The 23,279-nt window shown below is 40.6% G+C and overlaps 2 protein-coding genes across 6 annotated transcripts in view; one reads left to right on the top strand and one right to left on the bottom strand.

The window, feature by feature from the left end:
- The window catches only part of LOC124053227 (A disintegrin and metalloproteinase with thrombospondin motifs 3), a 40,100-nt gene extending 22,581 nt beyond the window's left edge, over positions 1 to 17,519 (top strand). For 2 of the 3 annotated variants that reach the window (XM_046378259.1, XM_046378260.1), the window contains exons 7-22: positions 1,294 to 1,399; positions 5,459 to 5,602; positions 5,750 to 5,882; positions 6,258 to 6,371; positions 6,520 to 6,668; positions 8,170 to 8,342; positions 8,500 to 8,633; positions 9,305 to 9,428; positions 9,723 to 9,803; positions 11,365 to 11,525; positions 11,612 to 11,777; positions 12,363 to 12,495; positions 12,709 to 12,916; positions 13,746 to 13,875; positions 14,783 to 14,890; positions 15,000 to 17,519. In XM_046378259.1, coding sequence (XP_046234215.1) covers positions 1,294 to 1,399; positions 5,459 to 5,602; positions 5,750 to 5,882; positions 6,258 to 6,371; positions 6,520 to 6,668; positions 8,170 to 8,342; positions 8,500 to 8,633; positions 9,305 to 9,428; positions 9,723 to 9,803; positions 11,365 to 11,525; positions 11,612 to 11,777; positions 12,363 to 12,495; positions 12,709 to 12,916; positions 13,746 to 13,875; positions 14,783 to 14,890; positions 15,000 to 15,577 — 2,642 coding nt within the window. In that variant the 3' untranslated portion in view covers positions 15,578 to 17,519. The remainder of the gene's footprint in view (positions 1 to 1,293; positions 1,400 to 5,458; positions 5,603 to 5,749; positions 5,883 to 6,257; positions 6,372 to 6,519; positions 6,669 to 8,169; positions 8,343 to 8,499; positions 8,634 to 9,304; positions 9,429 to 9,722; positions 9,804 to 11,364; positions 11,526 to 11,611; positions 11,778 to 12,362; positions 12,496 to 12,708; positions 12,917 to 13,745; positions 13,876 to 14,782; positions 14,891 to 14,999) is intronic. The other variant, XM_046378261.1, reaches the window with a different exon arrangement.
- A 139-nt stretch (positions 17,520 to 17,658) lies between these two features.
- Positions 17,659 to 22,007, bottom strand: star2 (steroidogenic acute regulatory protein 2). 3 transcript variants are annotated; one of them, XM_046378269.1, is made up of 8 exons: positions 21,765 to 22,007; positions 21,164 to 21,304; positions 20,948 to 21,055; positions 20,728 to 20,861; positions 20,428 to 20,586; positions 19,929 to 20,113; positions 19,174 to 19,269; positions 17,659 to 18,098 (listed from the first exon to the last, which is right to left on the bottom strand). In XM_046378269.1, exons 2-8 carry the CDS (start codon positions 21,225 to 21,227, stop codon positions 17,990 to 17,992), a joined length of 855 nt encoding a protein of 284 aa, XP_046234225.1. In that variant the 5' UTR covers positions 21,228 to 21,304; positions 21,765 to 22,007; the 3' UTR covers positions 17,659 to 17,989. The 3 variants fall into 3 exon arrangements, with proteins under 3 accessions (XP_046234225.1, XP_046234224.1, XP_046234226.1); XM_046378268.1 differs by having other exon boundaries at positions 21,164 to 22,007; XM_046378270.1 differs by having other exon boundaries at positions 19,182 to 19,269; positions 21,164 to 22,005.
- Between the last annotated feature and the right edge of the window lie 1,272 nt (positions 22,008 to 23,279).

The raw sequence follows: 23,279 nt of genomic DNA, 5'->3' as shown, positions 1-23,279 counted from the left end.
TGACTGATTTCCAATCCAGTATGTTTGACTTTATCAACCACACTCATCCTCACTCATGATGTCAGCAGTAGAGAAGCTGTTGTGTTGACCCAAGCTGTTGCTGCTGCTGCACCACCTTTTCGCTTCAGTGTGCAAAGCTCCTGATGGCCTCTTCATGGGAATGTAATCTGCTTTCTCCTGAAATCCCTTTTATCTGCCTTTCAGATAAAAGGGTCATGCTCCACAACTGCTTTCATGTTTCTCCGTTTCACTTGCAGCACTAAATGTGTGTGTCCATTTTGTTGTCATTCATCATCAGAACCATCAACCACCTTGATCAAAAGCACAGTCACAATCACACTGTAGCAAAAAATAAATAAATAAAACACTCTGCTATGCCTGAATTAACTTGCTGGCAGACATTTCTCTTTTTCAGCACCACCAAAATAACCTTTTGTACATGCTTTTTCAACAGTCTTTATCACCGGCTGTCTGTCTGCTGCATTTTCTGCTTTTTACCTGCATGCCAAAAAGGTCTTCTGATGGTCAGAAAGCATGAAAATTATCTGAAAGCCGCCGAAAGAAGGTTGGAACCAGCGTGCTTCTGAACCAAACCAAAAGCGCTACGCTGAGTCGCTGCACACCTCTTGATCGAGTTATGTTTCATGTTTGTGCTTTGCTTAAAAGTTTGGTGAACTGTGTGAAATGTTGCGATGCCGGGCAGATGTCTGCCAGGTAGTGATGACAGGCTCCTGAGCTTGCTGTTTACTGTTTATTTTCTTTATGTTTGGCAAGGAAACAGGAGTTTCAGGCTCCTTCGTATTCCCGCAAACCTCTGCAGTATCTGCTCTCCATTAGCATTAATCAAGGAGCTGGTGAGGTGTTTTGAATCTGACATCGCAGCTTCAGCGTTTGAATTGGGCATCACTGAATGGCATCTTGTTTTGAATGCAGATTTACAGCAATCCTCACATTAACCCTCAGGGATTTGTTCATTTTTTATTATTTTGAGTGTTGCTGCCTAAATGCAACCAGATCAAACGCAGTACATGCATACAGATGCACAGATGTATCATAGAAAGAGACACTGAACGCAGTCCTCACTGCAGAGTCTGACAGCCAGCAGTGCACCAATAAAAAACCTTCACGATGACTGCAATCATATCACCCATGGCTCTCAATAATGTCCATGTCAGTAATGTCACATCATCAAGAGATGATTTTCCATTCTGATCATCAGCGCTATGTGAAAATATCCTGACCTTCATCCTGGTATTTGATTATTAGGGCTTTGTGGTCTTCTCTGTTGCCCAGGTTACGCTCCCGTGACAGGGATGTGCCACCCACTGAGGAGCTGCACTCTGAACCATGAGGACGGCTTCTCCTCCGCCTTTGTGGTTGCTCATGAAACCGGCCATGTGTGAGTAATGGCACAACGATGAAAGCACCAGCAGAGCTTCACGAGATCTTGCTGCATCCAATTAAGCTGATAGTTTTGCATGGTAACTGTAGTCTGTAATTAAGGGCAGAGTGCTTTAACTGGACTCTGTTGTCTGGTTGCCTCAACATGTGCCCGCAGGAAGATGACCTTAGTCAGCTCCGTTGTTGTACATATGTACATTAACAGCATGTAATAGAATAGATTGCCGTGCCATGTAGATGCATTGAACACTTTTTTTTAGGTGTATCAGTACAGTCTAATGCAATTCATAAAGTCAATTTTTATCATACTTTCACAATTTGCTGAAACTGCTACAGGTTTTTATTATATTCAGAAGTGTTGCTAAGGACAAACATGAGGAACACCACTCAATTTGATGTAGTTAAGTACAACACTTCTTTTTGGACATCATGTGCTCATTACATAATTTAATCTATGCAGAGTTCATTTAAAATTATTTGAAATAAAAACATATATATTTGATTGCAAGAAAATACTACACTGTTTAAAATTTCCTCCAACAGAACCTTTAAAAAGTATATAACTTTTAAAAGTAACATTTATTCAAATACATACCAAAAGCAGTCCTCAGTGGGGTCAGGGAATCAAAAGCCAATATCCACAGGATTGTGCATTGACTGTAATGAACCTCCAAGTACTAGAAGTTGGCTTTGAATGTTTAGTCATATTCTTTGTCTTATTAACTTATTTCTTCAGTAGGCTTTTTTTTTTTTAAACCAGGAATCTACTAATTTTGGACAATATTTCATTCGGGCAAAGTTCATGAACTTCTCTGCCTGACTCACATCAAATAGATTTTCATTGCGAGTGGTGGTTGCTTAAGAACTTGCCTGCGTTTCAAAGGTCCACTAAGCTGATTTTGTTAGATTTGGACAGAGCCAAACTACAGCATTTATTGTGAAGAGACTGAAAGTGATTTTCTCAACTACTCTAATCATATTTCCCTGAAATGTCAAGCTTTTTCTTCAAGTAATGTACATAAATCAACAAATTTTGTTACTTTCCACCTCTGTCCAGCTCTCTAAGCCACATTGTTTAAGATTCGTGTAGCATCAGGCTGCATCCTCTCCGGTCCATGAACTTGTCATTAGTAGCTTCTGCCTATGGTCACAAACTACATACCAGAGTCATGATGTGCTACTGGTCCATTTCATGCAGCCTTTCTCTCCTCTAATAGGGCTCTAAAGATTTATGAAGAAATGTCTGTGAACTGTGCCCCTCCTTTCAGCATGAACATCAGAAAACTGTGCAGGCAGTCTTTATCGACTCTCACGTCATACAATAGAACAAAAGCACAGGTCGCAAACCTCTTCATCTGCTAAAAGTGAACATGGAGCAGGCTCCATGCTGTGCTCGTCACCGTTTAGAGACGTGACAAGCATGAAAAACTCACTGAGTCCATCCTCCTAGATGGACTTACATGGTGCTCGTGGTTCAGTGGTTTTCGAGTGCTTGTTTCCTTTTTTTATTATTACTGAAAGCAATCACTGCAGTCTCCAACACTGAATATTTTCTCGCAGCCTGATGGACCGCGACACACCACTGAAAGGCACATGTGGATCTCTGTCAAAACAAGCTTTTAAATTGCCTGAAATTTCGTTACCATAATGATGAAATTAATGACTTACAACAGTTTAGGTGGGTTTTCTCCAGCTTCCTCCCACAATCCCAAAAACATGCACATTAAGTTAATTGGCTATATTGCCACTAGGTGTGAGTGTGTGCGTTTGTGGTTGTCTGTCTTTGTGTGTTGGCCCTGCGATTGACCGGCGACCAGTCCAGGGTGTACCCCGCCTCTCGCCTGTAGTCGCTGGGATAGGCTCCAGTCCCCCCCAGCCCCCCCACCCCCACGACCCTGACGGATAAGCGGTATAGAAAATGGATGGATGGATGCACAACAGTTTGTAAATGAAAGAATTCTAAGACTAAAACTTATCATAATATTAAAAAAAGTGAAAAATTGAAGTAAATGCAAATGTCAGAGTGAGGCTACGATTCTAAAAATATATCAGCCTTTTTTTTTTTTTGCATCCTCTTTCTCTTTTTCCCTTGACTTTCTCTTGTACTCTCACAGTAGGAAACAAAAAAACCTAATAACTTGATTAAAAGTTGGTTTAAAGTTTAGTGTAGTGGAAACTGATGCCCATTATGCTCATCTTCCTTTGACTTTTCTCATTGTTCTTTTCACTTAATTTCAGCCCAAGTTGCAATAACAGACTGAAAATAATGAGCAAAACATAATAGATATTGTATAACTTTCAAAATAACAAAGGCAAAATGTCAAAGACACCACTAGAATCAAGATAATCCATTATAGAGATACATGATTAATATGATGAGGATGTTATCACGCTGAATAATGAAGCCTTATTCTTCAGTAAATGAATTATGTGCACAGCCAGAACATTTGCAAATTTTTCAAAAGAATCTCATTTGCTTATTCATACAGAAGATATTGAGCACACTGACTTAGAGCTCATTCCAGGAAATATTGTAGTAAAACTGTAAGAAGTTTAAACAGCAGTCATCCTGGGTTAAAACCAGAAATGGCCAGCTGGGTCCTGTCTGTCTACTGTTGTCTGCGTGGGTTTTCCTGGCACTGTGGTAGTCCAAACACATGCAAGTTAAGTGAAATGACAATTACAGAAATTCCCCGTAGGTGTGAATATGTTCGCCCACAGGTTGTAGCTCCTATAGACCAATTCTCTGCTTTGTGCTCAAGCTTCCAGTAAAAGTAATTTTACTATCCTTAAGTGAAGAAATCCCAAAAGTTAAAAAGTCTTGTCCGATCATGGTCAACATCTGCACAGGATACTCTTTTTATTCAAGTTACCTCATTTTCTTGCCCCCTCCAGACATTATTTCACTTCATTGTGGGAATGAAGAAAAGACAGACGCCAGCAGCACCACAGAGCTAGAGTTCTGTGCCCTTTCCTGTTCCTGTTAACTTCTTCGAACTCAGCGGGTCTTTTCAACAACGATGTCTTTAATTAATCTCTGAGGGCACAATAGCTCAGGAAAAAGATCCTGGGGTTTTCTGTCCATAATATCCGGCAATCCACAAGAACCCACTGCTGTCAAGGATATTAAGATTAGAACATCTCATCATTTCAGCAGCTACAGCCCCTGCAAGGCCTTGACAGCATGTCAACGGCTGATGAGATATGATGTAACACGTTCAGCGTGAATGTGTATGGACATTTAATTGTGTTTCGAGTGGTTCAGCCAACAAAGACGTCAGTGGGTGAAGCCTTAATCTTAACAGAGAGCTCACATCGCATCCAAACCCTCCTGCAGATGGCATTTCACTTTATTTCAGCACAAAGAAATGACAAAACGCTGACCCCATGTCTTCTTCCACTGTCCCCTGCAACTCGTGTAATGCGTCATTGACAGTAACAGTATATCTGTCTGTCTGAAGGATGCTTCAGGGGTTTACTATTTGTATGAGAGCCTTTGAACCATTCATGATTTCAACTTCAAAATTACAATTATCACAGGTGAAATTTTTCCTGCGTCGCGTCATTTTAAATGTCTCTCTTTTAATCCTTGACACCCACCTATGATTTCCACTAATGTCATGTCTTTTTTAGCTCACTATTGACCACTGTTCCGTTTTTGTAGTCTGCCACTTAACTGGGGTCAATCTGTCAATGTGGTGATTCTTAAAGGTATGAACTGAATTTATTAGGAAAACACTTATTTCCCTTCTTGCAGAAAGTTAGAAGAGAAGGTCAGTACCACTATGAAGCTGCCACTAGCATCCAGCTAACCCTCCAGCCGATCTGAATGAAACTTCAGAGGCACTTTAACTTGCTATATTTCACCTGTCACCTGTTTTGTCCTTTCAGTCTTTATGCTAAGCTAAGAAAGCCAATGCTTGTGGTAGCATCACTGTTAGCGTGAAGTCCAGAATCAGTTGTTTTGTAAGATTAGTTTCTGGTGACTTTGCTGATCAATGTGTGCTCACATTTCATGTGCCCTGTGTTCAGTAAACCATTCCCCCTCCCTCATCAGGCTAGGCATGGAACATGATGGCCAGGGGAATCGTTGTGCTGATGAGACCAGTATGGGCAGCATTATGGCGCCACTTGTCCAAGCAGCTTTCCACCGCTACCACTGGTCACGTTGCAGCAAGCAGGAGCTCAATCGATACATCCAGTATGTTGTGTTTATCTCATGATTTCTCATTTTCTCTTAACACCATATTGGTTTGATGCTGCACAGATCTTCCCCCCCCCCTCCTTTCTGTGATCTGTTATACAGCATCTCATAGTTATGAGTCTATTGTTCTCATCTTTTCTTCAGTTCTTATGACTGCCTGCTGGATGATCCCTTTGAGCACAAGTGGCCCAAGCTTCCTGAGCTCCCTGGAATAAATTATTCAATGGACGAGCAGTGCCGCTTTGATTTTGGTGTTGGTTATAAAATGTGCACCGCTGTAAGTCCGTCACATTGATTTACTGATTCATTATTTATCTTTTTTTAAGTGAGAAGGAATCCTGAGGTCCTGAGGACTTTTATTGTCTGTGAATACATAACAATTCAGTACTTCGATAATACAATGCATAACACAAGATTTTCACATGGGCCTGTCTGGAAATACATCAAAGCTCCTTTGACAGGCACTATGGCACATTCTCCTATAAAAAGCCAATTATGTAGCTCTCATGGGGTTTTAAAATATTCAAATACCTCATCTCAAACTTTAGCTGATTGAGCATGGCTGGATTTTTTTTCCCTACAGCATGAAAGGGCTGATCGAATGAGTTTGTTTACTCATCTACATTTCCATAATTGCTGTTTCCTCATTTAGTTCAGGACCTACGACCCTTGCAAACAACTGTGGTGCAGCCACCCTGACAACCAGTACTTTTGTAAAACCAAAAAAGGTCCTCCGGTGGATGGTACAGAGTGCGCCCCTGGAAAGGTGGGAAAATGTGACTCACCTTTGAATTGTTTTTAAGCAATTAAAGTTGAGCTTTGTGAAGAGAGAAAAATCAAATGTCACTGTGATTAGTCTGGACTTCTTGACCTTTCTTTCTGTCTCTCTTGTTCTGTCTTTGTCATAATATTAGTGGTGCTTCAAGGGACATTGCATCTGGAGATCCAGCCAGCAGCCTCAAGGCCACGATGGGAGCTGGGGCTCCTGGTCAAAGTTTGGCTCTTGCTCCAGAACGTGTGGAGGTGGAGTTCGCTCTCGCAACAGACAGTGCAACAACCCTCCGTGAGTGCTGTGGTAGCAAGGAAACTTTCAGTGGCCAAATAGTTTATATGATCTGTGTGTTCGTCCAACAGATGATGACATACTGTGAAAGCGTGAACGCGGAGCTGCATAGCATTTGATCCAGTGCTGGCTTTTACTAAGTTTGCCAAGACAAAAACTTGACTTGAGTTCAAAAACATGAGCTACTATGTGTATCTTTGCCATTTTGTCACCGTTTAATTATCCTTTTTAATTTTACACATTGTCATTTTTCTCAATTTACCATATTTTTCAGTTTTATAGCTAAATGGGACAGGATATAATGATGCATATATCTTCATTTTAGACCCTTCACTATTCTGATCTGTGGTGGACCATGAGAACACAGGCAGAAAATTGAAATACCACAGAGGAAGAGGCACAGAGGCTTTTTACTGTTAATGAAGACGAATGACAAATGACAAAAACAAAGCTTGTTAGGATTAATAACGTAAACAGATAATACGGTTTCTCGTTCTGCTGTAATCTGCAAGCACCAGGCCTGTTTAATAGACTCTGTGACATGTCATAAGGTATGGTCACATTAAGGATATGTTTTCTGTTTCTGTCTAAACACTGACCCTGTGGATAAGCACAGTGAGTAGAAACACTGATGCAGTGTGTTTGGAAATGGACTCATTATTCTGGGGTTTATCCTTAACGATATCACTCTGAAAGCCGCAGTATTGCTCTCAAACACTGTTTACAGTCTGCGATGGCTTTGTTTAATATTTACCCAAATTGGGTTCCTGACATCACATCCGCTTTTACGGGTTCAATGTGGGGAAGTTTTGTTAATACAAGGATTATCATTATTAGGATATTTACACCAGCAACAATGATTGCTGCATTACAATTATGTTTTTCAGTTCCAGAACCCTGGGGTAAGATTTTGTAGAGTTAGAAAATAAAGTAAATTCAAGAAAGTCAATAAGTAGACTAAAACCTGACAATAGTTGAACTTAACTATTTACATTACATACAGAATACATACATATTAGGGTGTTTCGTTTAGCAGTTTGGGAGAATAATGTGCATCGACAACACATTTTAGTCTGTACTATACTGTCCAGTTGAAATATGCTTCATTTCATCACTTTTTCCAATGTGAACACACTTTATACTGAAATCCTGCTTTGAATGAGCATGTAGTAGCTGATGAAGGAGCTTCTCAGAGGAACCACTCACACCTATAAAAGTGACAACAAATTGTGTTGGTGCTTTCCCTTTGTCAAGTTTAATTTTTAACTTTTTAATTTTTACTTCAATTTCTGTGAGTACAAAGTGCAAACAGTAGTAGATTTCTTGCATACCATCTGCAGAAACAGTATACTCTTAATTCATGTGCAAGTATATATCTATATATATCTTTATCTATATATATATCTATATATCTATCGGGCACTTTGACACAGTGCAGTGTGAAAACAAGCATCATGGGAAATGTTTTTACGGGCAACGTTTTGTTTTTGTCATTGCTCAGGCCTGCCTACGGTGGTCGAGATTGCCCTGGCTCTGCTTTTGACTACCAGATGTGCAACACAGAGGAGTGCGCCGGCCCTTATGAGGACTTCCGTGCTCAGCAGTGCATCCAGAGGAGCAACAAATACCACAAAAACATCAAGCACACCTGGCTACCATATGAGCACCCAGATGGTAAGCCTGTAAAGAGTGAAGCAAAGCTGGCTCTTTTAAAGGTTAAAACTTTCCTCCAAAGCATCGAGTATACAGATGATATTTGCAGGAGGCTGATGTCTTTATCAGATTCTGAAGATACCTTAGTGAGCTGAGGTGTGTGTGTTTGCATTCGCAGAGGCCCGTAAGTGCGAGCTGAGCTGTAAGTCAAAGGAGACAGGAGAGGTGGTGTTCATGAACCAGGTGATGCATGATGGGACCCGCTGCAGCTACTCAGACCCCTTCAGTGTATGCGCTCGAGGAGAGTGTCTGGTATGTCTGAACTAAAACTACATCACTCGAAAACACAAAAATAGAAATAGATAGATAGAGTACTAACACAAGAGTATTAAATAGAAGAAGAAGATACGTCCTTTAAGGATACAATTTCTTTAGACTCTGCAATGTATGTACATTATAAAAGATGAATATGAAATCTTGTCTTTTGCAGTAGTTTCTGTATGAGTTTTATGCCAGAGATCAGGATCCTTACACTAGTAATAAATGTCACCTGACAAGGAGCCGAGTTTGGAAATGCCATTTTCCACAGAGCCGTAGCCTACATTAGAGCGTACTTTGATGATGACAGTAGTACTCTCAGAAGGAAATATCTGATGCCTAACCTGTCGTTTCAATAACTCAGATGGTAACACTGCACAGCTCTGCATTCTGCTCTAACAGAAACACGCACAGACGTTATTTTCTCTCAGTGCTCACCTTGGATGTAAAGTAGAGACTTTCATTGTTGTAGGCCAACTGCCAACAGTGTTTTGGCTACACTCCTGTTATGTCTGGGTCTGTTTCCAATATGCATCATCATCATCAGGCTCAGCACCAGAGCCGTTCAGCATTTTCTCATGAAGAGTAATCTCAGTCCGCGTAAAGTACAGGCGCAGTGTTGCCTCGATTTGATGTCTTTGTGTTTGGCCTTCACCCTCCGACAGCATGTAGGCTGCGACAAAGAGGTCGGCTCTTACAAACAAGAGGACAAATGTGGAGTGTGTGAGGGGGACAACTCCCACTGTCGCACCGTGAAGCTGACGCTCACCAAGACGCCCAAAAAGAATGGTAACTATCAGCCACACGGACAGACCAGCGTTGAACTCAGCGACTTTCCTTCACATTATGTAAGACTCATTGTCATCGCTTATCAGCAAACACATTAATCCGGAGGCCTGAAACACATGCTCCCAGTCTTCAGTGTTTAACCACAGCCCCGATTCCACACTATCAGCAAAGAACCGACATTCCTGTCTTGATATCTTAATTCAGAAATAATTGGCTGCTACCATTACAGATCGGAATAAATGTCCGCTGCTCAAGGCTCCCAGCAAACCGTGTCGTGTATCTTTGTCTTGTTAGGAATGCTGAAAATGTTCGACATCCCAATAGGAGCCCGTCACATTGTTATCGAAGAGAATGAGACCTCCCCTCACATAATTGGTGAGTGTGTGTCACATCTTTTTCCAGCTATGGAAACACATGATGCTATTTGTGCTGATCCAAGACCAGTTTTCTCCAAAAGTCACACGTTTCTTCTTGTGTGTTGGTGTGTGTGGTGTGTGTGTGTGAGACTGCAGTTGCTGAGTTATTTACCTTGTAAGTCTAGTCTTGACTGGAACAGACCAGATTGCACAGTGGCAGTAAGTTAATTAAGATACTTGGGTCAATTGGGTCATTAAAGGGTCAGTTCATCCAAAACACTCACAAAAATATGAACAGCTTCGACATTATTTGGTCAGGTTTTGCGATGCCTGTGAAATTTCTGTCGCCCCTCCAGTTCGATGTCATTTGTGGCGCTCACAGGATTCAAACATGATGTTTGCAAAAAACTTCAGTCTTTCCACTTTGGTCATAATTTCTTCATCTGCTTTTTTTGTGAATGAAATGTGGGATTAGTTATGCTCCTGACTAAATCTCATGAGTTCATGAACAGGTGGCATTCATCAGGTTTAAACAAACAAAGCAATTTAGACAATATACAAGATTGAGCATTTAAGAGAGTTTGGTTGAATGCACATGAAAAGAATAAGAGAAGTCTGTGATGCAAAAATGTGCTTGCATGAGGCCAAATATCCTGCTGTCTGACTTTAGATATTCACAGACTGTCCTGACTTTCATTGTAGCTACACTCTAGTGAAGCATTGAACCTGTAGAAGCTGGATGAAATCTTTTCAGGTTGAGCAGGAGTAAATAAAATCTTTTCACATTAACTACAAATTACATACATACGAATATAGATATAATGAAGCAACACAAACACAAAGCTGTCAAAATCACCCATCTATCATAGATAAAGGTTGCATTTCTGTTCAGAGAAATCCTGCAAAAGTCGGTCGCTGGCCTGTATCGAAACTTTCATGCTGTAAATCAAATAAAGCACGACTGTTTCCAAAGCTTAACACAATGATGTTTTTTTACAACAGTTTTCTTCTGTAAAGGAGAAGTCAATTAGCATGGCGTGTAGTGTTTTATTCTCCTTATGCTTCGTGTGAAAAGCTTTTTGTCAACAAGGACCACCAGTGACAAAGATAATCACTGTTTTCTCCCCAAGTGGAATATCACAACCACACATGTTGGTGCAATAACGCAGCTGATGAGCAACATGACAGGTGCTGTTGCTGTTGTTCTAGTGTGACGGGAATTGTTTTTCTTCATTTGTGCTACACTGTGTTTCTGTGACTGCTGTGGGTAAGTCAGGCTTTCAGGCAAAACTCTGCCTCTCCTCTTTCCTCTTTTCCTCTCTGGCTTTTATTAGCTCATGGGAAGAAGAGATGACACACAACTTGGAGAAATTACCGTTGGCTAACCACAGCGCCAAACATCTCAAAATACACACTGACACGTTCCCCGCTTAAAGGAAAATCTCGGAGCTGTTCTCATCCTGGGATTTCTGTTCAAAGTTTGAGATTTTTAATGAATGAAGCTAAAAGCTACACGATGTACACACATTCTTTCCCACCACAGATGCATAAGGTTTTTTTTCCCCCCTCATTACTGACAGCTGTGAAGAATCAAGTTACTGGAAACTTCATACTGAATGCAAAGAGTGAAGATGCCGAATCAAAGACCTTCATCGAAAATGGTCTACAGTGGGAGTATTCCACCGATGAGAAGGAGACCCTTAAAACAAGTGGTCCTCTGCATGAAGGCATTGTAGTGCTGGTGAGTTGGAAGAGATCATCACTTTTCACTTTTTGCTGTTTCTTGTTTCTTTGTCTATTTAACAAACTTCTTTCATCTTGCTGCAGGTCATTCCCCAGGAAGAAGATGCAAAGATCAGCTTGACATATAAGTATATTATACATGAAGACCTGTTACCACTTATTACAAACAACAATGTTCTTTTGGCTGAGCTTGACACCTATGAGTGGGCACTGAAGAGCTGGTCTCAGTGCTCCAAACCTTGTGGGGGAGGTCAGTGAGTGTATTTTTTTTTTAAATAAATAAGTAGTTAAAGCTGCAAGTCATAGCTTTAGTTTATCTATAAATCGATTCATGGGAAAGTATTTGGCAATTTTTATAATCAGTTAAAAAATTTTGCCAGTTTTCCCAGTGTGAAGATCATTTTCTATCATTTTCTATAATATCTATAATCAGTGCATGGTCGTGACCTGGGAAATGCACTTAGCAATTTGTTTCGCAATATAATTGTGTAATGTTGTGTACAGTAATGTGCTCTTTTAAGCAAACTCTGGCACAAGAATTTCCTTCAGGATGAATAAAGTTCTGTCTTATCTTGTCTTTTCTTATCGTGTTTCTATGGACATTTGACTGTCGTACACACAAAATGAACTATTTAAAAGCCTTAATCAAACCAAATGATGAATCAGTCATGAAAATGTATTAGTCATTATTTGTAGCACGAGATGATATTAGATGATAGTGGCAGTTATATTCAAAAACATTTTCATTTCATATTTGTGTGTTTATATTTATTGTAATGTAAATACAATGAAAAGCTATATGTCTACATGAGCTTGCTTTTTTACCATCCCTTAGGTATACAGTACACAAAATATGGATGCAGGAGGAAAAGTGACAGCCGTTTGGTACATCGTAACTTTTGTGAGACCAGCAAAAAGCCCAAACCCATCCGGAAACGCTGCAATGTCCAAGAGTGCAGCCAGCCCACGTAAGTAACCTCCTGCTATAGATGGTGCAGCCATTCTTTTATATTTCAATGGCTATGAGGTGAGGTAACCATGGCTTTGGCTCCATATGTCCACCCTCACACAATTAAATCCATTTCAGAGGGATTGTAAGCACTATTCTTGAGTTGCAGCGAATAACAATGTAATTGTCATGTGACGTGGAAACCTCTTCAAAGGCTCTGCTATGTTGACAGGTGGACGGTGGAGGAGTGGGGACCCTGCAGTAAAACCTGCGGAAAGCTCGGCTACCAGACCAGGGTGGTGCAGTGCATGCAGGCGCTCCACAACGGCACCAACAGGCCCGTCCACAGCAAACACTGCACTGAGGATCGTCCAGAGACCAGGAGGGCCTGTAACCACACTGTATGCCCTGCCCAGTGGAGGACAGGGGCCTGGTCTCAGGTGAGCAAGCAGGACAGCAGCCTGCACCACCAGTTCTTAACAGGGTCAAGTGAGTACTTGACTGAAATGAGCATCTGGTATAGATAATGTGCTTTTCAAAAATAACATTCAAGTAAAATATGTCAATATCTGCACTTGTGATGAAGAAAAGTCATTACTCATAATCTTACCCTCATGCCAATGAAAAGTCCGCTAAACATTTCTGGAATTTCACAACGAAACACATCCATCGCAGCATTCTCATGAACATCTGAAGAAGCTGGGGAAGCATTTCATATTTTAACTTACCTGGGGACATAATCAGCAGCTCGTCTGAGTTTTAGTTGAGTATGAGCTGTGCTCACAGCAGGAGGACTTCTTTTTGCAAACCACGGTGGACGTTGTCTTTGCAGAGAGATGTTTGGGTAAAGTCAGAGTAAATATCCATTAAAACTGATCTGTTTTATATATCTAAATAAATCTGGGTCATAAAAATATAAAATGATGGTCACACTTTATTTGAACATGTGTGCATATTCTTGCATAACATGAAAACTGGCATAAACATGAATTAAACGAATCATAAAGTCACTTTGTGGGAAAAGCAGACTCAGAGGCTTACATTGTTGCTCTCAGCACTCACATATCCTGTCATAAACATGTGATGGTAATCTAAATGCTCAAACACGAATGAACTGTTCGGATGTACGTGTCAAGATTAAATTGTTGTATTTGTCAGACCCTGACTGAGGTGTCACTTAAAAAATATGTAACTAAAGATGTTTCCTCTAGCTTTAACCTGTGTGTTTTGTGTGTGTGTGTGTGTGTGTGTGTGTTGGTGGTGTGGCAGTGTTCAGTAACCTGTGACGAAGGGATTCAGCAAAGGCAGGTGGTCTGCAAAGCCAGCGATAACACCATTGCAGAATGTGAGGGAAAGAAGCCAGAAACAGTCCTCATTTGCAAACTAAGTCCATGTCCAGGTGAGACCCACATACGTGTACTGAGAGACCAATATTTTCTTCCTGTTTTACATACACTGCCTCTTTTTCCTAAAGCAGAAAGACAAACTGTAAAGAAAGATTTGTTTGTTTCGTTTGAGGAACTTGTGGGTGGTTAAAGTCTGCTGCATCCTCCACACATAGACATAATCCTCTGGCAGTAGATTTAACAAACGTGGCCAAATAAGGACACTTGTAGTATATGATGTGTTTCTGACTCAGATGTTGTCTCACTGCCAGCATAAATTGAGCACATGGGTCGATCTTCTTTCATGATAATTTCCTCGTGAAACTGAGCAGAATTTAGCCAGTGTCAACAGTTTGAATTGCAAATTCAACATGTCTGCAAATCCACAGTGAAGCAGTCAGATTGCTTTACTCTGTTATGTAATTTTTACAACAGGCCCACACTGGGGACATTTTTCATCATCCTGGGATACAATTTAGATAGATATTTTGTTTCCTGTTTGTATGATGAATTACAGGTCGTGTAACTTGTTCTTAAAGCTCTCTAAGGACAAAGAACTTTATGAATAAATTAGATACTGACACTGATGCTATTTCAGCATCTGTGTCTAAACATTTTTCCTCTGCCATGATGCCATCCTGCCACTTTTCTCATATTTCTTCCTCTTCAACCACCTTTTTTCTGTCTCCCTTCACAGACAGTGAGCAGAACACTGAGTGGTTTTTGTCAAACAGGAAGAACTAGTCCAGGTTGTGTCCTGCGTTCTGTAAATAGCATCAAGCTTTATTATAGGTTTCAAACAGCTCGGCTCTGTTTTCTTACAGTATCCAAAGGTTGTCAGGAGCTTTTTTTGGGTCTTCTGACTGATGCTTAATGTCTCATTTAAGTGTATTCTTAGCCTATTTTTGTCCTCTCCTCCAGGGCAGCCAATGTCTCCTCTCACCATTGAAACAATGGAAAACTCCACCATAAAAGATAAAGCTGCACACCAAAGGCCCTCTGAAAACCCTGTCCACAAAATATCTTCAAGTAAATCCATATGTATTTTTTTTTCTTTTTTTTTTTTTAGAAATGAGACAGGTAAACATGTTTTCTCTTATCTTGGTTTTAATGCTGTTCTGTCTGTTCTTGTTACTAGATGAGCCATGTCTGGGGGATAAATCGATATTTTGTCAAATGGAGGTTCTTGCCCGTTATTGTTCCATCCCTGGGTATAATAAGCTTTGCTGTGAGTCTTGCAACAAGAAAGAAAGCCTTACCACATATGCTCCTGACCTCCAAAACACCCCAGTGGGCTCAGTTGAACCTGAAGTCTCTGCACCTTCTCACCCCACATCAACCAAGGCTCCTCCACCCACTACAACCCAGAGCCCACCACAAACCACTAAAGCCATCGCCAGACGGCTTCACTCCACTGCCCCGGTGCCAACCACCGCTACTGCTGCTGCTGCTGCTGCTGAAGCCTCGCCATCCACGGGTGCTGCTCCATCCCAGGGTCCCACCAGCGACTCCTTCCTCACAGCTGGGCAGGGAGACTCAAACCCGGGGGCTCTCCTACCTCCAGGGCCACCACGGCCCACAGCAGACTCCAATGGAGGTGTCTCTAAAGGGCACAGTCCAAACAGCACTTTAGGCCCAGTAGCTGCCAGGTCAAGAAGGGACAATTTAGGATCCGAGAGGGACTCGAGTCACAGAACCCTGTCAGCTCAGAAATGAACAGTGAGCGATGTTGTGAATGTGCTGCTCGTACATCAACTCACCCTGTGCAGCATCTGATAGACTTGCAGTCTTTCTACAGATTTTTTTGTTTTGTTTTGTTTTTTAACAAAGATGTCTTTCCATGCCAGTGAACTTAGACCAGATCAGAGATGGTTACCTCATCAAAACTCCAGAGTGATCTGCTTGTAGTGTCGCTCTGCCCTCTGTGCTTCAAATATGAAACGGAAGAGAAAAAAAAGTTGTCAGGTGCTGTAAACTAAAACAACTAGAAGACATGTTCAAAATGTGATGACTGCATTGCTACATTCATGTGTTTATCTGTGTACAGTTGTGTAATCCTGTTTTCAAGTGCATTAGAACTACTATTGAACTTGTATTGTGAACATGTGAAGAGATGTCAAAGGACGTGGTTTTACAGGTGCACATGTCAACTGTGGAGACTAGAGTGTCCTGCCAGAATAATTATAGATCCTGCCAGTGTTCACTTATAATCAGTCAATATGTTGCATTCAAAGCACTTACAATTGAATGATAACAAGTACGTGTTCAGATTAATATTTATTTCTTATTCTGTTCCATAAAATGAGAGAAAGAAGAATTTATAAAATGCTTACGATTATCTCTCACAATTCATTGTCTGCTACAGTTTCCATTTCTTGATTCTTTGGACTCCAGTTATCACTTGTGCTACACTAGTAGGCTAAAGTTTAAAAGGAACAGTTTGAGAAATATGCTTATTTGCTCCCTTGCTGGAAACTAATTGAGAAGATCGTTGCTGCTCTCATGCGTATATGTTCAGTATGGAGCTAGGAGGCTGCTAGCTTAGCATGAAGACTAGAAGAAGGGCGAAACAATTAGTGTGGCGCTGCCTATCAGCACCTCTGAAGCTCACTGACTGTAACATGTTATATTTTGTTTGTTTTTGGTTTTAAGGAGTTACATACTGTTACTGTTTCTTGATAAACAGCGAGGCGCAGTGACTTCCTGGATACCTCTTGACACTGTGATGTTGCCAAGCTAACAAGTAATGTGTTCATCAAGAAACAGCCACTGCTCCTTAAATCAGAAGTTGGAGTTTTTGTCCTATGTCGTTTTTAGAGGCGCTTAACGATGTATTTCTTCACGTTGGACTCATGCATCCAGTCTTTAGGCTAAGCTAAGGCAAGATATCTCATCATCTAATTTTGAGCAAGAAAGCTAATAAGCTTCCCAAAGTTGCAAAATTGTCTTTTTATTGTAAATTTACTTAGACTTTTTTATTCATCATATAAATGCTTATGTAATTGGAATGAAATTGATAAGAATGAAACACCCATTAAGTCAATAGTTATTTCACTGGCACACTCCAGACTCCATAGTCATCACTCCTCACAGGGAGCTTCATGACTTCCTTGTCCCTGGTGCTCTTTTTTTCTTTTTCTTTTCCTTTTTTTTGTGTATTTTCTTTTTTTGTTGTTGACATTTGTTCCCAAATCCAACGAACGTTCTGGTGGTTATCCTCGCTGGTAAAAGATCATGAGTGTTTGCAAGCCAAACCCACTGTAGCATGCCCTCTGTCTGTCTGTCTTGTGGAAGTCAGTCACTCACACTTTGAAGACGAAAAGATTTAAGAAAAAAACTCAGTATGTTATTTTTTTGTAACTGATATATTTTTCAGATAATAATGTATATAGTGTAAATTTCAAGGTATGAAAAGAAATTAACAACCAGGAGGAGAACGGAAAGTATGTTGCAATTGAAAAGTACAGGTGATGCTGTAAGTCTACTGACTGTGGTTGGTCATACTGTTACACCATTCCTGTATTGCAGTTCATAACATCAGTATGTTTATTGTATAGTACTTGTATATACGTATGTGAATGAAAGCTTTAAATGTTAATATTTATTGAATTTTTAAGTGGTATGGAGAACAAAGTAAAACACATTTGAAAGAACTGAGATTTCTGTTATTTCACTTCCCTCAGTTTTTGTACTTGGCTTCCACTTTGAGGTAAATATTTGTTATAGCTGCTGTAACAAAGTGTCCTGATGCTCTTAATGTTGCATTCAAAAATATTTCGAATAATGAATGAATCAGACACATTCAAGCTCTTTATTAATTTCATATGCAGTCAAGTGTCAACAAGACAAGCGATGACTCCTAATCAGGAAATCTTAATGAGGTTCTAGTGGCACATGGTGACAATAATTCCTATTATAAACCAGCTTCCTCCTGCCAGGCTGGCACAGGGCTGTTGACACTGGTCTCTGCCAGCAGCTGGAGCTGAGTGCCTCCTCTGGGCAGCATTTCTGCTCTCACTGAAATGGCAGCGTTGTGTCAGGCGGCCAAGCTGTCACCCCATCTCCGTCTCCCGGGCTTCCCCTGTGAGTGATGACAGGGTGTCGCTGCAATATGAGTGTCACACAGACTCAGTCAGCCCAGGGTGGCGCTCGCTGTGAGACGTCTGCGGAGGTGTCTGGTGAAATCCAGCTGTGCTCGGGGCAAAGCCTGATTGACAATGGACTTTGGCAGCCACCCCTGAGAACAACATTATCTTTGTTAGACCTGTGAACTGTATCATGGTGATTGTCAGTCTTGTTAAACAAAGCAGAGTGTCAGCTTGCTAGCCTGTTGCTGTGCAATTAATATGTCCGTTCATCAGCAGAAAATATGCATTTAAATCTTCAGTCCATTTGAGTCTGCTGTATTGTTTTCATCAGTTACATAATTTCTGGTTTCGTGACACTCCTTTTCAAAATGAAATGATGATGAAATTATGATAAACCCTTACAGTCTCACATGATAGCATGTGAAGCTGCTGAAGCTTTTCCGCAAGCTTTCACTCACATCGAATGGTCTTCCTCAGTCAGTGGTGTTGGCTCAAATGTCACTCACTGAAAAGGGAGCTGAGGAAGACCGTGAGCTGCAGTTGACAGCACCAGGAAAAACAAAGTGAGTGGACTTACAGCATAACAGTGGACCTTTGACAAATTTGATGATGATGAGCCATTTCCCCTATAAACTTCTCAGACAGCGTAATCTTAATCTAGCTCCACCCTCGCCAATCGAATCCTCTCTCCACTGATCACCAGATACAGGCTCGGCAAACCAGCCAGCTTATCTACTGTCACCCATCGGCGCTTCATTCCTCATCTGCCAGACTGTTATTGATTGATTGTGTTGTTTATTCCCTCATCAGGCTCGTATATGCTTTTCTGTAGCCACCCCTTTATTTTTAAAGCAATTTGTATCTGTTGGGTTTTGCGCTGTAATAATGGAGCGAATATGAACTCTATGTTTACAGAGAGGATCTTAAAGAGTATATTGACCAGAAATAAAAACGTTTAGTTGTGTTTCTACAGTGATAATTCCCCAATAATTGCATCAGGCTGAAACCACCATTTCATTGCAGCATATTGCTTTACTGAAGCAGATGGACTGTGAAAGTACGAGGGCTCAGAAACAGTGTGCAGAAATAGGAAAAGCACCTGCACACTCCCATCTGTGCAGTGCTCATCGATTACACAAACATATTTATTGTGAGAACTGAACATTGGAGTCTGCAGATGCTTTTCCAATCATGGAAATGGAAAATGGAAAATACAGCACTTACGACTTTACCTTTACGTCCATATTGAGAAGCCATGTGAAGCGGCTTTTTCTTGTATCCAGAGCCTGAATGATGATGCAGGTTGGTCCATCCTCAGCTCTGAAAACGTGGAAACAAACATGAAGTCATTTGTATCTAGTCAAGGTTTATTATGGATTATGTGCTTGCCCATATACTGTATAGTTTTACTGACAAATACACACATGTACGTAAAACTAGTGACATTCCTGTCATCTCCAGCTGCACATTTGTTGTGCTAGTTAGTAAATGTTACAACAGCTTCCTTGCTGAACATTAGCATGCTAACACTGTCACTGTGAGCTATGGTAAGCATTTTGCTCAAAGCACCACTGTGTCCATTGTAAGGACAGCCTCACTGAGCTGCAAGTATGGTTGGTTGTTGAAATTAATATTTATTCCTGCAAGTATCACTTTAAATTTAATGGCTTTTTTTCTCACTGCACATTCTTGAAGTTCCCCAGACATCTGTCTGATAAAACATTTTTATCTCAAAAGATATGACTATAAATGTTTAAGGCCACTGATAGCTCCTGGTGCTGAGCACGTTAAAACACACTGTAGAAATAAATTAAATTGTCAAATAAGAACACTTCAGCTAATTTATTACTGGAGCGTCAAAGAAGTTTTTCCACTTCCTGACAAACTGGGTGCTCTAGGCTATGAGAGAAAATGTAATAAAGCTGCTGAATATATTTTAAGACATGATTATTAATGCTTGTAGTTGTATGTGAGCCTACCTGACAAAGCCTGCCTGAGGTGGAAAGGACTCCAATTGAATTGCTGCTCCTCCAAGATAAATGCTGGATTCTTGTTTGCAACTGTGTCTGACACTCAGGAAATCCCTTTGGCCAATCAGATTTCCTGCTGTCTCGGCTGAAATCTCATGAGTGACAATTGTTTCAGGTCCAACATGCTTCAGAACCTGCAATAAAAGAGAAACAAAAATCTAATTCAGTTTGCCAGTGGACTGCAGGGCAGAATTGCAATTTAATGTGTGTAATGAGGGGACCAACAATGTGACGAAACATCCACATAAATTGCATGACATAATGGATTTATGGCTATAAACAGAAATGTGTGGACAACCTTTAAAAGTAAAAATAACTGAATCTAGTTTGTTTAAGTAGAATATGTATTTATCTATTTTATGGTATTTTATAGCTTATAGTCCCCAAGTTGGGGAAATAACCAGTTACCAGCAGCCCCATGTGAGTTGCCGAAAGGTCAGTCGCTCACTTTGATATGCTTTATGCTCGGGTTCCACTGGTGCATCTCTTCCACTCTGACAAAAAGGAGGTCATAGAGCTCATCCACGCTGGCCTCCAGGACCGCCTCCAGCCTGAAGACCTTCCTGGCCCCCGGCATGACTTTGCTACAGATCACATCCCCTCCGCTCTGACAAGGGGGTCACAAATAATCACACACATATAACATAGTGTTACTGAAGTTCAGCAGAGAATGGAAAATTGAGGGGGAAGTTAAGGATAGAAGGCATTTTGATCAGTCAGGGTGGCAGTTAAATCAATCAGGTGGTACCTCTGTGATCTCAACCTTCCATCCTTCCTTGTCCTCCAACATAACGAGAGCCTTCCTCATTGCTTCTTGGCCTTGTACATAAAACACCTGGTCTTCTTTCAGCGGCACAGGGTTCATATCTTCAGGTTTGGGCTCTGCAAAAGATTCCTTTTAGTAATCCTTCAACAACAGCACTTTAAAAATGTATGAAACTATAAATAGAGAGAGAGATATGCATTACCATTATTTTTTAATCCAGCATGTGCTCTCATGCGATGTTGGTTCTGTCCCCACCACTGCAGGCGTGTGATTTCCTGGCCTATCACTGCCACAGCTGTGCGTTGAAGTCCTGCATAATGGAACATGAAAACAATCTCAGTAGTCTCAGCTAGAATGTTGTACTTGCTTGAAAATGTGTAAAGAGGAAAGTTTCCCTCAGTTTATTGAGAGTATTTACCTGCCATACTCCTCAGATGCGGGTAGGAGATTCCACAGCAGAGCTTTACAACAGCAGGCAGCATATTGTCTGTCTTCGACAGTGACAGCAAAATAACAGAGAGAATCTCCAGTCTTTATATGGCCTGTGAAGGACGCTGCACTGAGATAAGAACCAGAGAAGAAGATAGGACCTGTTCTGAATTCTGTCCCGAAGGCCACACGTGAAAAGAACTTTAGTGACCAAAACACAATATTGGATGCAAGGCACAGAGGAAAATATAACAGTAAGAGCTGTGAGTATTTGACATATTTGTGTGTTAAACCACTATAAAACTATGCGAGAAACTAAAATCTCCAACTTTAAGAGCCTCTGATATTGTGGCAGCTAAGGCCAAAGCAGTCCTACTTTGGATATGAATATAGTGACAGAGACAGCACATTATATCAGTAATTTGTCTGTGTAATGAATAATAATTATCTGAACAACTCTGAATAAAGGACTCCCATGAAAAATATGAAAATTAGCTACTTGAGAACAGACTGTCATATCAATTAATATAGCAATAATTAGTCACTGTCACTCTGGATGTGCACAATTCTTGCCAATTAACAAACCTAACCTGCTGTGTGCTGTTGACCTCTTGCTAACTAAGTCTATCCGTAAATGTCCACTTTTACAGTCTCCAATGTTGCAGGGTTTTTTTGTTTTGTTTTTGTTTTTTTCAGATTTCATCTGATTCCAATGGAAGGAATCACGGATTAAATAAACTTGCAATTTATACAGGTTTGGTACCGCAGTTTTATAATACTGGCTGATTTATTTATCTTAAGTGAGAGCACAACACATAAATCAGCCAGCAGGTTCATCTACACGGCTTAGTGGTTTCCAGTGAGGATAACTCCCATGTCTGATTTAAAATAGTATTAGTCTATGTAAAAATCTAGTTTTCAAAACTTTCAGGCTTCAAAACAGCTCAGTGCAGTTTTATTGAAAGGATGGTGAAATGAGGATTTGGAGGACAGATCCATTGTAACCAGTGAAGCAGGGCAAACAGAGGGGGCTGAGAACTTGGAACTTGGCTTGATGAGTACATGGATTGCAGGTGTGCAGGCTGATTGGTAACTATGGAGCCTGAACAGTGCTCTCCAATTAATCATTGTTGCACACAAGTCAGTCAGTAGTTCTTTGTTGTTTTAAGAAGACTGTATTCTTTGCGTTCTGCATCATCAACACTTTCATGGCAAGGCAGTCATGCATTATCCTGTAAAAAATGCTAAAGGGATCTTAAAAATTACACAGCCTAAAACGGAAGTATATCCACATGTGATACCATAGGCAATACTAAAGGGCAGTTTGTTATACTGGTACTTCACTGTGTGCAGTTATCTAACTAAATAATAAGATAAACCGATGGCAGTGTGAAGGGTATGCAAAAGACTAAAGGCAGAAGGGGATCCGTTATGCTAAATCAAGTGCACAAATTATCAATTAGAGAGCATGAATTACTAAATCGTGTGCACACATTTTTTGACATGCCTCATGCTCTGTAAAAGCAGACAGTCAGGCAGAAAATGAACTCCTTAGCAGAGGAAATAATTTTGGTCAAACGTGAAAAATATGCATGATTTATTCAGTTTTTACACAATTTGAAATGCCTCTTTACTACGAGATTTTTGCACATAATTGGCAGGACCCAGGACTACAGGATGCTCAAGAGGTTTGAGGTCTTGAGGGACCTGGAGATACTGAAGATAGGAGATCTCAGTTAATTTTGGTCAGGACCCTGAAACGTGACCCTGAAAGACAGCAAAGATTAGAGCCACTTCAAAGGGACTGTCACACTGATAAAGCAGCTGTGAATCATAGGAAATGATGCAAATGTACTAATGTTTCCACTGCTTTTTAAGGGTCTAATCAAACACTGGAATGACAGGTTATGGGGTAAGGAATTGTTCACATTAACATGGTTTTACAAGTTATCTGTAATAATCACAACACATATTAGCAGAGAAAACATACTGAGGCTGACCAGCTCTGCTCAGTCCATGAGCAAAAGGAAATCTCTGCACACAGAGAAGACCAAATGATAATCAGCTGTCAAATAGATGATAGACTGAGATTATAAATGTCATGC

Source organism: Scatophagus argus, chromosome 21 (genome assembly GCF_020382885.2).
Source record: "Scatophagus argus isolate fScaArg1 chromosome 21, fScaArg1.pri, whole genome shotgun sequence".
Classification (NCBI taxonomy): domain Eukaryota; kingdom Metazoa; phylum Chordata; class Actinopteri; family Scatophagidae; genus Scatophagus; species Scatophagus argus.
The sequence above is the reverse complement of the archived record's forward strand: the minus strand, read 5'-3'. Positions and strand labels throughout refer to the sequence as shown.

Coding starts and splice junctions, on each gene's coding strand:
- star2 (XM_046378268.1), bottom strand. CDS start 21,227: ATGCTGCCTGCTGTTGTAAAGCTCTGCTGTGGAATCTCCTACCCGCAT. Junction 21,056..21,163: donor GCATCTGAGGAGTATGGCAG/GTAAATACTCTC, acceptor TCCATTATGCAG/GACTTCAACGCACAGCTGTG. Junction 20,587..20,727: donor GGAAGGTTGAGATCACAGAG/GTACCACCTGAT, acceptor CCCCCTTGTCAG/AGCGGAGGGGATGTGATCTG.